Source organism: Cavia porcellus, unplaced genomic scaffold, assembly GCF_034190915.1.
Source record: "Cavia porcellus strain 051 isolate PalLab524CR breed Dunkin Hartley unplaced genomic scaffold, mCavPor4.1 scaffold_22, whole genome shotgun sequence".
Taxonomy (NCBI): Eukaryota; Metazoa; Chordata; class Mammalia; order Rodentia; family Caviidae; genus Cavia; species Cavia porcellus.
This window is the reverse complement of record NW_026947505.1, coordinates 26,399,891-26,415,671: the sequence shown is the minus strand read 5'-3', so window position 1 is coordinate 26,415,671 and position 15,781 is coordinate 26,399,891. Positions and strand designations below refer to the sequence as shown.

The following is a 15,781-nucleotide window of genomic DNA, read 5'->3' as shown; positions in this document are numbered from 1 at the left end:
GATATATATGTAATCACAGGCTATGAATGTAAGCTTAAAGAATAATGATGACAACAACAGCAACAAAATCCAAAGATACTACATTCCTGAAATCTTTTTTTCCAAAAACAGACCAAGATTGCTTAGTACCCCAAAAGCCAAATTATTTCAGTTCTTCATCTTTTTTTTTTTAATTTACAAGAGTACACTAAGTAATCGCATTATCTGTCATCGAAAAACCTAGAAACCAGGTAAGAGTGTCAAATTAGTTCTTGCAGGGGAAAATCTGCTAAATAGGTTTAAAAGAAGGAAGCAATAAGAACAGAACTAAAGGAAAGGAAATAGGAAATTCAGATGACTTCCGCCTATACTGCATATTGTTTGTAAGAGAAAATTACTGAAAATTTTATATACCATAATTGAGGAGAGAAAAATCTGATTTTTCATTATTTGCCTCTTTTTCACCATTACTTGATTTGATGTTGTCTGGGACTCCTACCCAGCAGAAGAAACTGTAAACTAAATCTCAGTTTTCAATACATTAAATAACTAAATTTTTAATGAATTCATGATAATGAGTCTCCTCTTTTTGGAAACTGTAATTTACTTTATTTTTCTAACTAAGGAACATCTGCTGTGGGTTTGAAAGGTTGCTAAGGAAAGGTTTTTAAAGGTGATACAAAGCCAGCAAAGTTTTATTCTCTTCACAGAAAAATGCATGGCACTTAAAATTTAAATCATTTTTTAAAATTATGAGTCATTTAAGGGTTTGATCACTCTTCACCTTTATGAAAGGGCCATGGATACTCCCACAGGCCACATTCCTTCTTGGGCACCAGTGGGTCTGATGCCTGTGACCCATGGGGTTCTCTAACTGTAGAATAAGAGCAAAGCTATTTTCCTGATAGCCATACCACACGTACATGCATCTGCAAATTACATCAACCACTGTGACATCCCCAGTTCCAATTGCTTCCCATCTCTTCCATCACCAGCTCAGCCCAAGTCCATGTTCATCCTGCAACTAGGGCCTTTCAATAGTGGTTGTACCCTATTTCCTTCCTTACTCCCCTATAGCTTACTCCCCTTCCAGGAACTGGAATGACCTTTGAAAAATGACTTCTTGTTATACTTAAAAACAAAACCTAATATCTTCACCATGGTCTATAATATCCCACTTATCTTATTCAATGGACTTCAGTGACACTAATCTTACTATTCCTGGAAAATGCAAATATCATCCTTGCCTCAGGCAGTTGTAACAGTGTTTTCTCTCTCTTACAAAATTAAAAGGCTCAGTTCCTCATTTCTTTTGGATGTCAAGTCAGTGTCACCGTTTCAAAAATGTTTTCCTAATTCTTCCTCCAAATAAACCTAATTCCTCCAAATCAAGGTCTGTTGCAACCTCCGCCTTAATTTTTTTTTATATAGATTTGCTTAGTGGTCTATTACTCTAGAGTATAAGCCCCTAGAAGGCAGGAACTTTGTTTCTTTCATTGCTAAACTCGCTTTGTTTTGTTTTGATATAGGGTCTCATTATGTTGTCCAAGCTGGTCATGAACCTGCTATGTAGCCTACGCTAGCCTTTAATAGGTGATCCTCCTGCCTCATCCCAACTGCTAAATTTTTTAGCGCTTACAGTAGTACATTATCTTCACTAAACATTTGTGGAATAAATAAGTCAGTGAATGAATCTGTTGGGTTTCCTAGGAGCTTCAGACATGAGTTCCTTGTACAAAATTTAAACAAATTCCTACTTCTTAAGCTGAAATATTTTAGCACAGTATTATAAGCAGATGATACATCAGATGCTTAGGATGATCCAAGTAGCAAAAACAAGTACATTACATGACATGGAATCTATGTGGGTGTTGCTCTTGAGCTATGAACAACCTCCAAAAGAAGCCCTTGGGGAATACCAGTGACTGAACCCTTTTGGTGAGGAAGGCTGCACGCTGCTGGTCTCAGACCAAATGGTGGACTATGGACTATGGACTAGATGCTGTCCAAGGGGATGGTGTGAGGAGGTAGGGCCTTAGGAGGTAGCTAGTTCTAAATAAGTTCATGAGAGCAGGCACCCAGAATGGAAACAGTGCCTTTATAAGAAGAGGAAGGTGTGAGAGTTGGCTTATTTGGGTACTTGTGGAGACGTGGAGAGGGCAGCCACCTATAAATCAGACACTAGGTCTGCTAGAACCTTGGTCCTGTACTTCCTGACCTCCAAAACTGTGAGGAACAGATGTTTGCTGTTTAAGTTACCCAAGTCTGTGGCATGTTCTCAGCCCAAACAAACCGAGATACTGTTCCACTGCCAAGAACGCAATTCAGGGGCCACACACCAAATAGTTCTCTGACTATTGGAAGTCAGTGGAAGTTCAGGTACAAGAGTTTTATGAACCACAGAGGAAGAAAGGGGTTAAAATCGGGCAGAGTGTCAGCATTTTCTGCTGTTGTTCATTTTGGTTCATTATTGAGGTTTCAGAGCCAAACATATTACCTAACCACAAACAAAAACAATATCAAACACAGTTCCACTTTACCAAAGCTATTAAGAACCCAGATGAATCTAATTAATACTAGGCATTGGGGTCCAAATCTGCTCAGCTGTCCCTGCATGACAGACAATCCCTGAACTCAGTGTGATACAAGCACAGACGAAAGTGGTTGGGAGCTGTAATCTATTCATAAAGTCCCAAGTTTAAATAAATATACATTTTTGCACTGTTCTTTGGATATACCACCTCTCCTTGAATATGCTATTTTTAGATTTTTAACTTTTGTACATAGCAAGAAATAAACAAAGTAGGGCAAGAGGGGGTATGAATAAAGTGCTAACATCTGTTCCAGAAAGATTTTTTCTCTGCTCAGTGGGATAGATATTTAATAAGAGGCTCCAGAGATGATGCACTTTAAAGACCTGTAAGTCAAAAAAATAATTAATAGCTAGTGTAACTGATAATAGCTACAGTGGTACTTGCTTTTCTGCACCAAATCCCTTTAATAATTTTGACTTGGACTTGACAACAAGAACTGGCTGCACAGTACCTATATTCCAGCCAGTATTTAGGGTCTGTACAAATCAAGATTACTGACTAATTACTTACTCAAACTGATTAATATTCTCTCTGCCCAATTCACACTTTCCCGCCTTTGTCCACATTTGCTTTTCCCCAATACCTTTCAGTCACAAATGTGTAGGTGATACTCACTCCTATATTCATTATAATACAAACGTCCAATTATTTAGTTATAGCTGCTCTCAAAATTTACCTCTCCGAGTCTAGTCCAGACTCTTGCATCTCTAAACTTTTCATTGCTAGTACTTCTCCAGTCATAGTGCATTTCATAGCATTCAAAGCATTTTCACCTCACACATTCAAAAGTCAGGATAAATATTGTTTCAGGTTACAGGTGAAGAAAATGCAAGCTTCTCTGTCAAGAGGATCGTGGAAAGTCCCTCTGCCTCCTCTGGCTCTTATTGTCTTCATCGAAGGATACTGGTTTTCTCTCTGAGAATAGTGAAAGTATGTGCCACAATGCTGACCATAGGGTAATTACTTTAAAAAAATTTGTTGATAGGGCTGGTAGAAAGAGCCTGCAAATTGGATTCTAATTCTGACTCACTATCTTTAGTACTATGATGGGTGGCAAGTCACTAAGATACAGATTTCTCATCTGTTGGAAATGAGGGTGTTGGCTGTAAGCTGGCAGTAATTCATGCACAGTGTGTGCACAGAGCTTCTTCTTGGTGACATCTTCGGGTGGTATCCTCAGGAACACTTTACAGTTGAACACTCCACATTGTGAGTGCTGGAAATGTGACAGAGATGCCAGGGGTCTGCTGGGATCTAATACTGGTGACTCAGTAGCTCCCCCTGGCCCTTGTCTATCCTTCTCATACTGGACTAGGTCTTTGCTTTGCCACATGCCTTTCTACTTCTCCCACACAGTGATTCAAGTGTTCTCAGGGAGGTCAGGCAACTTCTAGAGAAAGTAGTGAAGGGAATGCTGAGTCTGGTTTCAGTGACCTTTGTACAAATGTCCCCTACTGTTGTAGTCAGAGGTTGTGCAGAGAACAATTTTAATCAGGACATGGAGTTTATATTATTTTTATGATGGTCACTGGGAGTTAACACAAGAAAATGCAGGAAATCTATCCACAACACTAAAGACATAGAATATTTAGCCAAGGGCCTGAATCCCACAGCAATGTCTCACATGAGTCCAGATGAAGACCCAGAGCTCATGACAATGCCTCCCACGATTCCAACTGGAGGTCTAGAGCCCACATGAAGGACTCATGTCAGTCTCTTTTATGGATCAGTGCTGGGAAGGCCCAAAGGTCAGCAGTGGAAGCTAGAAAGTCTATGCCAGTGGGGTGAAGGAGCTGTGCTGATAGGTTGAGGGTTCTACACTGGAGCCGAGAAGTCACACTCACAACAAAGACCAGGGCTGTCCTAAAAAGCACCACAGCCATCGTCAGTGACACAGAGGCCCTGAGCTTCTCTGACAACAAGCACAGATGAGTACATACCAGGAAGCCAGTGTGACGAGTTCATCCTGGAGACCAAGTGGCACGTCTTCCTCTCCAGAGCTAGGAAGCAATGCTCAATGTGAGGACCAGAGCTTCTCCAGGAGAACCAACGACTCAAACAACAACACATAGGAGAACCCACAATGCCTCAACGCACCAACGCATAGCTTCTTTTTCTCCATGTCTCTATTTATGCAGGCAACTGTCCTCAGGTGAGACATCTACACTCAGCATCATGCTGATGTAATCCAGCTGGTGTTAAGTTGATCACCAGTTTTTGATCCACAACACCTACTTGTATCCTATGGTACTGTGGGTGGAACCCACAGAAGCCCTACCACTAAGCTACATTCCAAGCCCTTTTTATTTCTTTACTTATTTTATTTCAAGGAAGGGTCTCACTAAGTTGCACAGGTTGGCCTCGATCTCATGGTCTTTCTGCCTTAGCCTCCCAAGTAGCTAGTATCAGAGGCATGTGCTACTGCACCTGGCCAAGGAAACCCATGAAAGGCTGCTGCAAGTTCGTAAGTGCTCGAGCTGCTACCATCACCAAGCACCTCAAACAGGGTGACTAAAACCAGCACACATTTGGTGTCTGACAGTTCTAGAGACCTGCAATTTATGGTCAATTGGATCATGGTCTTTCTGAAGTTGCAGGTGTGGATCCTTGCTTGCTTCTACTTTCTGGTGTCTGCTGGTAATCCCCATTGCATCGTGTGGTTTATGAACAGGTCACACCAGTCATGTGGTCATATCCTTCCTGTGTCTCTTTACATCATCTTCCCTTTGTGTGTGTCAGGCCCCTTTTTATGAAGACACATCATATCTAATTAAGGTCTATCCACATGAACTCTTTTCAACTTAATTACTTCTAAGATTCTGTCTCTAATAAAGTCACATTTGAGATACTAAGGACCTTGACATATCTTTTGGGAAGGACCTGATTAAATCTGTAACAGCATGTGAGGGGATGACTTACTCCCCAGTGTAGGAGTGAGCCAGGCCCCAATGAAATTCCTGCACCCACATACCATATGAGCTACGCAGGTTGTGCTCACACAGACCCTAGCGATAGTCACAGTGAACCAAGGCGGTTATGGTCTGACTAGACCTGCATCCTCACAACCACACTAGGAAGATGGAATTGGTAGTCCCAGAGGCTTCTGGTTACTGGTCTGTGAATCTTGGTTCCACAAAAGAATAAAGCAGGAGAAGTCTGCTTCATCAGAAAACATGCATTCCCAACTATGCACACAAAGAAATGTGCTTATGAACAAAAGGACTACAAACATGTTTGGATGTGTTATCTCTGGCCTGCTAGAAGTGTTTGCTCATGCGTTTCCTTCTGCATCAGTGACGCACTGCCAACCCATTACCATTCCACAAACAGCATGACAATTTGAGTGGCTACTTCCCTTTCACAGACTCCTCTGTTGGGAGATAGATTATTGAAATGACATTTCATTGTTTTTAACCTTTCTAGAAGAGAAAAGTGGAGAAGGGCTAGAAGAAAGTCCCTAACTGATTTTGCTTCTCCAAGGATATTATAGGTATCAATTCATAAGAATATGAATTATTTGCTCAGTTCACACAATTTGCTGGATAATGCTAGTTAGTGTATAGTTTGTTCTTAAAACAAATAGGTAAAACATTGCAAACATGTATCAAGTATCCACATACTACACAAATAAAAGTGAAAGGATAAACCTAGCACAGCATACCATAGAAAGTGTATAACAATCTGGTTGTGGTGGTGCAAACCTGTAAACTCAGCACTCTGGGAAGTTGCGGCAAGAGGATAGCAAGTTTGAGCCTGGCCTGGGATACGCTGTGACTTACCAAAATTTAGCAAGACACTGTCTCAAAAAGTTGGGGGTGGGGTTGGGGCTGGAATGCATCCCACTATGAAGAAACTAGATCCTACCCCCAGTACCTAAAAAAGTTTATAATAAAACATTTAAAGTGTTCTGCATCCCTCTTTTGAACACAAAGGGTGAAAGGCAACACAGGCTGCTCCTGGTCCAAGGCCATTCCAGAGTCCTAGCAACAGTTATGAGCAAAATGTTGACTCAAGGTCAACATGTCTACCAAAAGGATAATTGTGAGAATCTGAGCATTTTATATTGCATCCAAGTTGGTTTTTTAAGGTTTAGAACAAGATGTAAAGGATATAAAGCTCATAATGGCACATATTTTTGAATAACTGTTTACAATAAATAGTAAGATTTGAGGCCTGTATTTTGTTGGTGTTTTATGTTGAAACCTCCTTTGTTTTCTTTCTCCAGGGTAGAAATATTGTTTTAAAAGTATAGAATCTATTTTCCAGAAAAGGAAATGTAGAAAGTTTGTATTCTATTCCAAGTTTAGACTTCTTATCTAGTTTAGCAATCCAGACACCCATTCATCACTCAACATAAGGAGGACCATGCAAGGGGACTGAACCCTATCTAGCTGGTGTGGCCCAGAGCTTGGGCCGCCTACACCACATGCACTGGGTGTGCCAGGGTCAGGTGAAAGGGAAGATCAGTTTACCACTTATGTATGGAGTGTACATTACAGGGGCTGGAGGTAAAAGGCAGCAAAGATTCTATCCCTGTCCTTAGAGGTTTGCAGTTTGATAAACACAGCAGACATTTGCAGCCTCAGGTCTAAACACTCTCTCTAGAATGTTCCTGGAAGACTCATCTCTTGTGCCTTGTCACTCTTGTCCAGGGTCCTTGTGGTTATTATCCTGTTGCATTTTTTTCTTGTTCTGTGGTCCCCAATTGGCAACATTCCCATCCATCTTCTTGTCTCTGCTCAGTCTCACACTGGGCTCTTTACCTTTGAAGCCCCTATAGTGGGTTCCACTGGGTGCTTCCCATCTTGCAGTCCCATGGATCCCTCTAACTTCACGGGTTTGGTCCTGGCAGCAGCAAACTCAAACACTGGGAACAGTTCATACTGTAAGACCACAATTACCCCGCTAAGAGTCCATGATGATTGATACTCTCCTGCTCAAAACCATCCAAGTACTCTCCATTACCAGGCCAAAATCAGACTCTGGACCGTCCTTAGATCCCAGTTTACTTTCCAATATTATCTCCCATAATTTTGCTATATCAATCAATTCTGACTTCTCAATGTTTTCCAAAATGCTTGGCAAGGGATGGTCTTGTTTATAGTTATATGTGACATTTCTTTCTATCACTTCTGCTGATAAAATCTCATGGAGCCCTCAGAGTACCTATCCAGTCCCCTCTCTCTCTAGGCTCATTCTCCTGTCCTTGGAGGCCTGACGATGCTATGAATTCTATCTTCTCAACACCATTGATCAGGTGGCAGCTAGCTGTACACACATGACCTATCTTCTGGTTGCAAGAAGGTAGGAAGAGGGAAGGGGCATAAACAGACCTAGTAAACACCTTTATTGTTCATAGAACTTGTTCAGTGCATGTAAATCATAAATGCAAACAGGAAATGTAGAAAGTTTGTATTCTCTTTCAAGTTTAGACTTCTTTTAAAAACAACAACAAAACAAAACAAAACCCTTTTAGTTACACAGTTCCACAAAAGTAGAACTTATTTAAACGCTCCAAAACACAGATGTTCACATCCCGACAAGGTGCATGAAGAGTCTACAGATGGCAGCTTTAGGGTAAAGGGTTTGGGGATTGGAGGGAGAGGTGAAAACTATAAATGTCCTTAGGATATACTTCTACATTTATCTTAAAAAGAAGGAGAAACAAACGTAAGGAGATGCTATAGAAGGTGTTGGCTCCACATAATAGCTGTGAAAAAATACAGCTGTAAAAAAAAAAGTCTAGGTACCAATTCTAAATTGCATTATTTCTAGGAAAACATAAGCTAGAAAAAGACAGACCTTTTGTGGTCAACAAGACAAAAGGACACATTTTCAAGTTGCCAATAAGAATTTTATCACGTAACTCTTGGTTTAGTGTCCCTGGTATTATTACAATGTAGGATATGAAATGAATTTGAGATTATGCATTCAGGAAATGAAATGGATTTGGGACCACGAAACCTATAAAATGCAATTCAACGTTTTCTCCCTTTGTATTTATTAGTTTCTTAAAAAGTTATTTCCTTTCAAACTTTCTTGGTGAAACAAAGCAAACCACATTGGAACCAACAAAACTGTAAGAATGCGTGCCCTCCAAGGGATCATAATCTGCAAGCAAATTCAGTTATGTCCCTTTTCCTTTTTCTTTTTTTTTAAAATAAAAATCTGCTTACAGTCGTTGGCATCCTGCATGAATTTGGAAAGAATTTTGGGAGTCCTTGTGCCCAGTCCCCAGCCTGGCTGCTCTCTCTAAAACTCAGTCTCATCATCTTTAAGTGGCAATAAGAACACACACTTGCCTATTCCTACAGAGATTGCTTGAGGACTCTAAAGAGAGTAGAGGCCAAGGGGAGGTCAGGGAAGGGACAGGCCTCAAGGACAGTACCCCAGAACTGCACAGCAAATACATGCATGTGACCTGCAGACTCTGGCCTCAGCATCTCAAACTGTGCAGACTTTAAAGGAATCAGAGATGCAAGTTCAACCCATCCGGGCTGAAAGTGAGGGAGGAAAATGTCTCAGAGCCAGGGGCTGAGCAAGGGGTGGCATGCTTCCTAGCAAACAAAGGTCCTGCAGAACCATGTAAAACCCACTCCTTGGTTCCTACTCTTGTCAAACATTACAGCTTTGATGTTCACCAGTGGCCAGTCATGGGTGAACAATTATAACTGAGGGTCTTTTGTAAGAAGAGCCAAAGAAGTAGCAGAGGGACACAGTGACCATAGACAAGGACTTCTCTCAATGCTCCAACAGCCCAAGGATGAGTTTGCATGACTTGTATAGGATCTACTATTGCCTAGATGGTGGGACTGAAGTAGGCAGACACAAGATGGCTGGTTGTCAGGAAAGATGTCTCACCCTCAAATGTCCAAGACCCATAGGACAGCATCACAGAATGGAACACACTTTCTCTAAAAGAATTCCATGAACATGAAGAACCATACTCCACAGAGCTGATCCTAATGGTGTCTTCCACCTCAGTGTCATGCCATAGCTCAAGCCTTCCTAGGTCTTCTCTAGCAGCTAATAGGGGCTTCAGAGCTTTCCTACTGTTGACTAGTTTCCCAGAAAATATGTCTGCTTGATATATTTTTGGGTTCAGGAACTTCACAAACATTTAACTGTCAGCCTAGAATTCTTGTTCCTCACACTCCTGTGGTAAAAGATTCTCTCTCTCTCTCTCTCTCGTTTCTTCTCCTGTGGCCCCAAAGTTCAGGTAAGCACCAGCCCTCAGGCTGTCCTCTCTTGCCCTTGTGGTCACTGAGGTTTATCAGTCTGAGACTGGACTTCACCGCAGGGTCATGGCGCCCTGTCCTGTGGTCTCCCATCACTGAAGCAGAGTTTCCTTCCTGTCCATCACTTCTGTCACTGACTGACAGCGTCTGTCACCCTAAGGGCAGTTGCTGGCCTGGGAAGCAGGGAGAGGAGAAAGGAAAAGCAGAGGCTCAGAAAGATTGGATTTCCTTCTCTAGCATGGATGCTGCCTGGGAAAAGAGCTGAGGGAATAGAAGTTCCATGAATATGCTGAAACCCAAACACAGCTGGGAAGTCTAATTTAGGGTACAACCTTGACAGAGCACAGAGCACAGCCAGCAGAAGGGAGCAATCACACATCATGAGGGTGAAATAAGAAAACAAACACTTCCATCAGGATGGTTTCAGTGTTCCAGAAAATAATACGGGGTTGGGGGAGAATAGGAGAGAGGAGTGGAGAAAGGGGGAGAGACTTCACTTTAGAGACTGCACAGGATGGGCAAAAGCAATGTCTGGTGTGGAAATTCCAAGCCTGCTGTTCCTAGAACCCCTCACAGACTAGGTGGCAGGGAAGACAGCTCCGTGAGCCTAAGAATAGGGTCAAGAGCCCCTTATTGCTGGTGTGGTGTAGGAAAGTTTCCTAAGCTCCCTAAGTCTCATCCAGTCATCCAAAGCATCTTCTGTGTGTCTCCTGTGAGACAGACAGCATGTTAGGCACTAGGGACACAGAGGTATGCAAAGAAGGATGGCAGCAGGATCTGTGCATAGGAGCACATTGCTAGGGGACAGGGATCAGTCTTCCCCCAACTTTACCCTCCCAAAATGAGACTCAGGCAAGACAGGCTATAAAAAGCCCCAAGGAGAGAAGCAGCACCCAGGGTTTTGGGAATGAAAGAAGAGCGGAGTGAGGGGAGGGGAAGATGAGGCAGGGAGGTGGTTTTCTGCGGCTCTCAGCTGGGAGATGACAGATGGGCTTGAAGATGACAGGACTGTCTAGCTGCAGAGTGGATGGGAGGCCCACACTCAGGAAGGAGACGCTGATGGCTGACTCAGGAGGGGGCAGAGGAGGTAAGAGAAGGGGCTGCCATCTTCCGCCACCGTGGGGGGCTGACAGTGCCCCCACCCAGCGCCTGCAGGGCTGCCGTGTGGGAGAAAAGAGGTAAAGATGAGACAAGCCTATCCATGCTGGTGTTAACGTGAGGAAGGAGGGGCACAGAGTCTGGTAGGAGGAGCACTCTGGCTTTGAGAAGTCACAGACCAGGAAGCCTCTGCTGCAGCTGAGCATGCCAGCTCTGAGTGATTCTGAGAATGGCAAATCAGTGCAAGAGATAATTTGATAATCAGAATAATTAATCCTCAGGATTATGATGGAGATACTTGGCACTTACAGACACTATCATTACAATCGCTCCCAGCCCATCCTTGCCCAATGCAATTCCCTTTTATCTGCCACCTTACAGAGTCAAGCCAATAATGTGGCAGCCATGCCCACTTGCTAATAAAGCACCTTGTAAATGTGACTCGAGCCAAAGGAAGGAGATTGAGGCCTGGGGACTCACAACCAAAATGGCCAACTTGAACCTCTGTGTTTAAATTTTAATGCAGAAATTCACATTCAACTCGTTCACAGCCATTCAACAAAGCAGGTGAGAGAGGAAACCTATGTAGTATGATCCTATCACAAATGCATTCCTCAAGTCCTACAATGTCTCCACTTACAACCTTTCAGATTCTTCTTTCTTTTCATTTACAGCAAGATTCGACTAGCCCAGTCAATCACCCATAAGTATTCCCTGAACACCCATTATCAGCAAGGCCATGTGCCCTGTGCTATGGAAGCAGGGGCACAGGGTCAGAGTGCTCCCTGCCTTTGATTCTAAGAAGTTATGCAAAGTTCATAACTCAAATCTGCTCTTCACCAAAAGATACAATCTCACTCAAAGGATAGTGATAGGAAACAAATAGGCCTTGAGCACTTCTGGATACCTGTGCCTATTTAACATTCCTTCCCCTCCCCCTAAAGCCCCTGTCCCCCTGCAGGATGTGCACATCCCCTGCATGTGGCAGCATAAGAGGAGGTGAGAAATAAGGTGCTCCCTGGTTAGGAAATAAGAGGTGCCTTGGCGAGGACAAAGTGCAGGACCTGAACCATGAGCACTGCTGCGATGTGTGGCTCACTGCCATCCTCTACCCCTGCTCCTTTTTTCTGGTCACCCTGCCTTCCCTGCTGTCTCTTGTTTTTCATATATAAAATAGGCATATTTATCTTAAAATATATTTTAAAATTTAAATAAGAGATAAGTCTTGTAAAGCTCTCACCAAAATGTCTGACATACAATAATAGGCAGTTGTCACTACTGTGCTATTCACAACTGTCCTTTTTTTTATCTTTCTTGTGTTCTCTGCAAGGGGCAATGAGCATCTCCTTCAGTGACACTAGACTTAAGACTCAACTTCCTCAAGAGTCCAGCTTTGACAGAGCAGATGTACCCGGCTGTCCTGCAAGTCCTCAGCAGCCCAAATGCAGTTCTGGTTTTCCCAGGCACTTGGTTACAGGTGCTTTGGGTTGTTCGAGATAACCGTAAGTATAATCAGTTGATGGTTTCTCAAATCTATGATCACATGGGCTACTTCTCTGGCAGCCCTAACCCTGTGCCTTGAGGAGCACTGTGTACCCAGATGGAGAAAACATGCTTACTTCGCCACGTTTCAACTATTAAATGGATAAAATTACTGAAGTAATTTTCCTCATTCAAATTGAAGCAATTAAAATAGAACTGGAAAACTGTGAATAAATAGTGATTATATCTGTTTAGAGACACCCAAAGTAAGTTTTGAGAGTTTTATAATCCCTCATTCCCTGCCCCCACTGCCCATAAAAGATTCTATTTCTCCTTTCCTCCCCACAAACTTCCTCATTATGTTAAACGTTAAACAGCATAACTGCCCACCCTTCTCTATCTAGAAAGCTGGAGTCACCTTGCCCCCACCCTTTCTTCCCATCTGCCATCCCATCCCATCCTATTAATGTCTGAGAGGCCCCCTCTCAGATCTGTTTGCTCCTCTCCACTGCCCCTGTGGCCACTTCTGCTGACCAACTGCTCTCCTGCCTCCCCTCCACCCAGTCACACACTGCATCCTACAACTCACCAAGAAAAATCTTCAGGGGCTTCCCACCATACTCAGGGGAGACCCCCATAGTCACCTCCCAGCTTGCGCCTCTGCCTCTGTGGCTCTCCAGGCTCACTGTTAGCTCTCATGACAATGGCTTCTCGACTGCCACACAACTACCACATTTCTGGGGCTCTTCAGGCCTCAAACCTACCTTGATCTGTTCTCATCCCACCCCAAATATTCTGCTTTATCTCAACATGCTGTGAGCTTCCTGTGTCACCATATATCTTCATGGTGTTAGTTTACTTGCTGTTGACATACTTCTCACTGAACGGGAAGCTGTATGAGGGGCTGGATCCTGGATCTTGTTCCTTATTAAACACCCAGCAGGCAATCAGTAAGTGTTTACTCAGTGTGTGAAGATCCTTAAACAATGGAAACTTCTCAGAGAAAGGGCCCTTACAGGTAGGGGAGCCTCCCAGGGCATTTAGACAGCACAGGCAGCTCTGGCTCTTCTTCTTCACAGACAGTTTCTGCCACAGAATTCTTGGTCTACACTTATTGAATGACTCAAGGAACAAGTGGAAAAGCAGTTGTTTATCAAAGCTCTATGACTCTCAGTATTACAGATTTAAACAAGTCATTTAGCTTCTCTGAAACAGATTCATCAGCATTGAAACAGCAGGAAATATCTGCTTTGTTTGCCTCACAAAAATACTGTGAGGACCAAAGAAAACTCTCTTCACCCAGCTCTGAAATACACACTACCTTTAAAAAGTGAAGATATTATGATTCTTATCCTGAGTATTTGAAAACTGCTGTGCCGTGTACCTGGTCTAGTCTGGATCAGTCAATCAGGATCACAGGTCCTACTTACACCTACGTAAGTCTGTCTCTGAAGAGTAACCATGTCCCATTATAAAATCCAGGTGGCCATGCTGACTTCGACAGCACACATTCAAAACCCAGGCAGCCTCAATAAGATCTACAGACTACCTCTAAAATGCTTTAAATTTTTAAAACTTTAAAAATGCGTTAAAAAAAGAAAAAAGAAAGGCAAAGAAATAAAAAAATTGGGACATGCTCAATAAGAACAATAGTGAAAGGAAAAAAAAAGATATTTTAAAAAACTTGGCCATTTTTCTTGCAACTTTCAAAACCTAACATTTTTTATCAGGGGATTTTCTGTGGTACAGCTTTCATGAAATGACAAATTTTACAAAGAAAGCAGTAACACATGAGCTCGCTTTATGCATCTGGTTAACATTACAATTTAAATCTCTAGTTAAAATCTCATTTTCTAAAAATTTCAACTTTAAATATTCCTGTGAGAACAGTGAAAACAAAATGAGCAATTTGAGATTCCCTCTAAGTTTTCAGTTTTCAGGAATATTTGTTAATTGGATGAAGCAGGCTGCTTATATCCTTGTTTTGCAAACATCTTTACTATTTGAGACAGAGTTTTGTGGACAGAAGCCCATTTATTTGTACAAAATACCATGAAGCCAGAATAGTAAACAAATGCAGCATAACATCAGGTCATCTTGTAAATCCATTAAAAGCAGAATAACAACTCTTTCTCATGCTCACACAACACACAGACTTAATTAATTGATGGAAATTAAATTCGTGGTATGATTGCCACAGATGCACCAGCCGGCTAAGGCGCCTCCATACCAAACTTTCAGAATGTAAAATTCCAGGTAAAGGGAGAGGCTGCCCTGGGATGGCAGATAAGCCTGTCCTTGAAACTGTGTGTCCTTTTTAAATCCTCAGAACCAATCCTACAGCTCTGAGGCCCTCACGATGGGCCTACAGCCCTCCGACAATGCATGAGGTCCCATCTGCTCTGTGGACAGTCATGCTATACCTTTTAAGGACAGATAAATGCTAATCCAGTAGTGAGTATGGAGATGGTACTTTATCACTATACATTTTCGCAGGCAAGGAGGGTGCAGGAAAATGTGACTTTCATCTTGAAAGCCAGGCAAACACACTGAAACAGAAGCTTGCTATTTGGGATTTAAAAAATTAAGTTCTTAAAATTCAACTACAAAGGGTAAGGCCGTTTAGAACTTAAGATTTAACTTTCTGGCTCTCTCCAGCTTGAAAGCATTGACTGAACAGGAGTATGAATTTCACACCAAGCCCTGAAATCAATGCAGATTTACAGATCCTTAGGGGAATAAGATTTCAGGTGCAAGAAGCTCCAGAGACTAAGTTCTGAAACTCTTCATGGAGTTCAAGTTCAGGAGAAAGCTGCTTCTGTTGACTATAGACAGAGTTCCCAGGACTGAAGCTTGACCACGGTTGGCAGAGAAAATCTACACTCACCTTTTCCACCAAACCTCCACCAAATACCCACCAGAATGAAGAAGCAAGTCAGTTGCTAAATGCCTGGTGAGCTCCAGTAGCAAAAAGGAGCGGCGCTGCCCCCGGGTCAGGGAGAGGGATGCGTGGAGGAGGCTGGTGCCTGCCTCCAGGAAGGGGTGTTGTGGGACTCCAGATCCCATAGCATGAAGCCGGGAAGAGAGTGCTCTTGAAAAAGCATCTCTATCAGGAAACACAAGGCCTGGTTTTCCAGCCCAGGGCACCTTGTAACTGGGAAGAGCAGGTTGGAGAAGGCATGGTGAGAAGGGAAAGCACCTTGGCTGCCAGTCAGGAGGCTACTCACACCTTGTCATGCCAGCTTCCTTCACTTCCTGCCTGGTTCTCGGATCCCTACGTCACAACAACAACACCAACATTGACAAAAGTTCTGCCTGCTGACTACTTGCAGAGCCCTGTGCTCTCGGAAAGGAGTGTACGCAGAACTGCCGTGGTCTGGGGCTCTGTCC

The 15,781-nt window shown here is 42.8% G+C and overlaps 1 protein-coding gene across 4 annotated transcripts in view; it reads right to left on the bottom strand.

Moving 5' to 3' along the window:
- The window catches only part of Zdhhc14 (zinc finger DHHC-type palmitoyltransferase 14), a 299,691-nt gene that overhangs the window by 171,443 nt on the left and 112,467 nt on the right, over positions 1 to 15,781 (bottom strand). For 2 of the 4 annotated variants that reach the window (XM_063232949.1, XM_063232948.1), the window contains exon 2: positions 4,514 to 4,573. The exons of the other annotated variants lie outside the window; for them this stretch is intronic. In XM_063232949.1, coding sequence (XP_063089019.1) covers positions 4,514 to 4,573 — 60 coding nt within the window. The remainder of the gene's footprint in view (positions 1 to 4,513; positions 4,574 to 15,781) is intronic. 4 annotated transcript variants of the gene reach the window in all.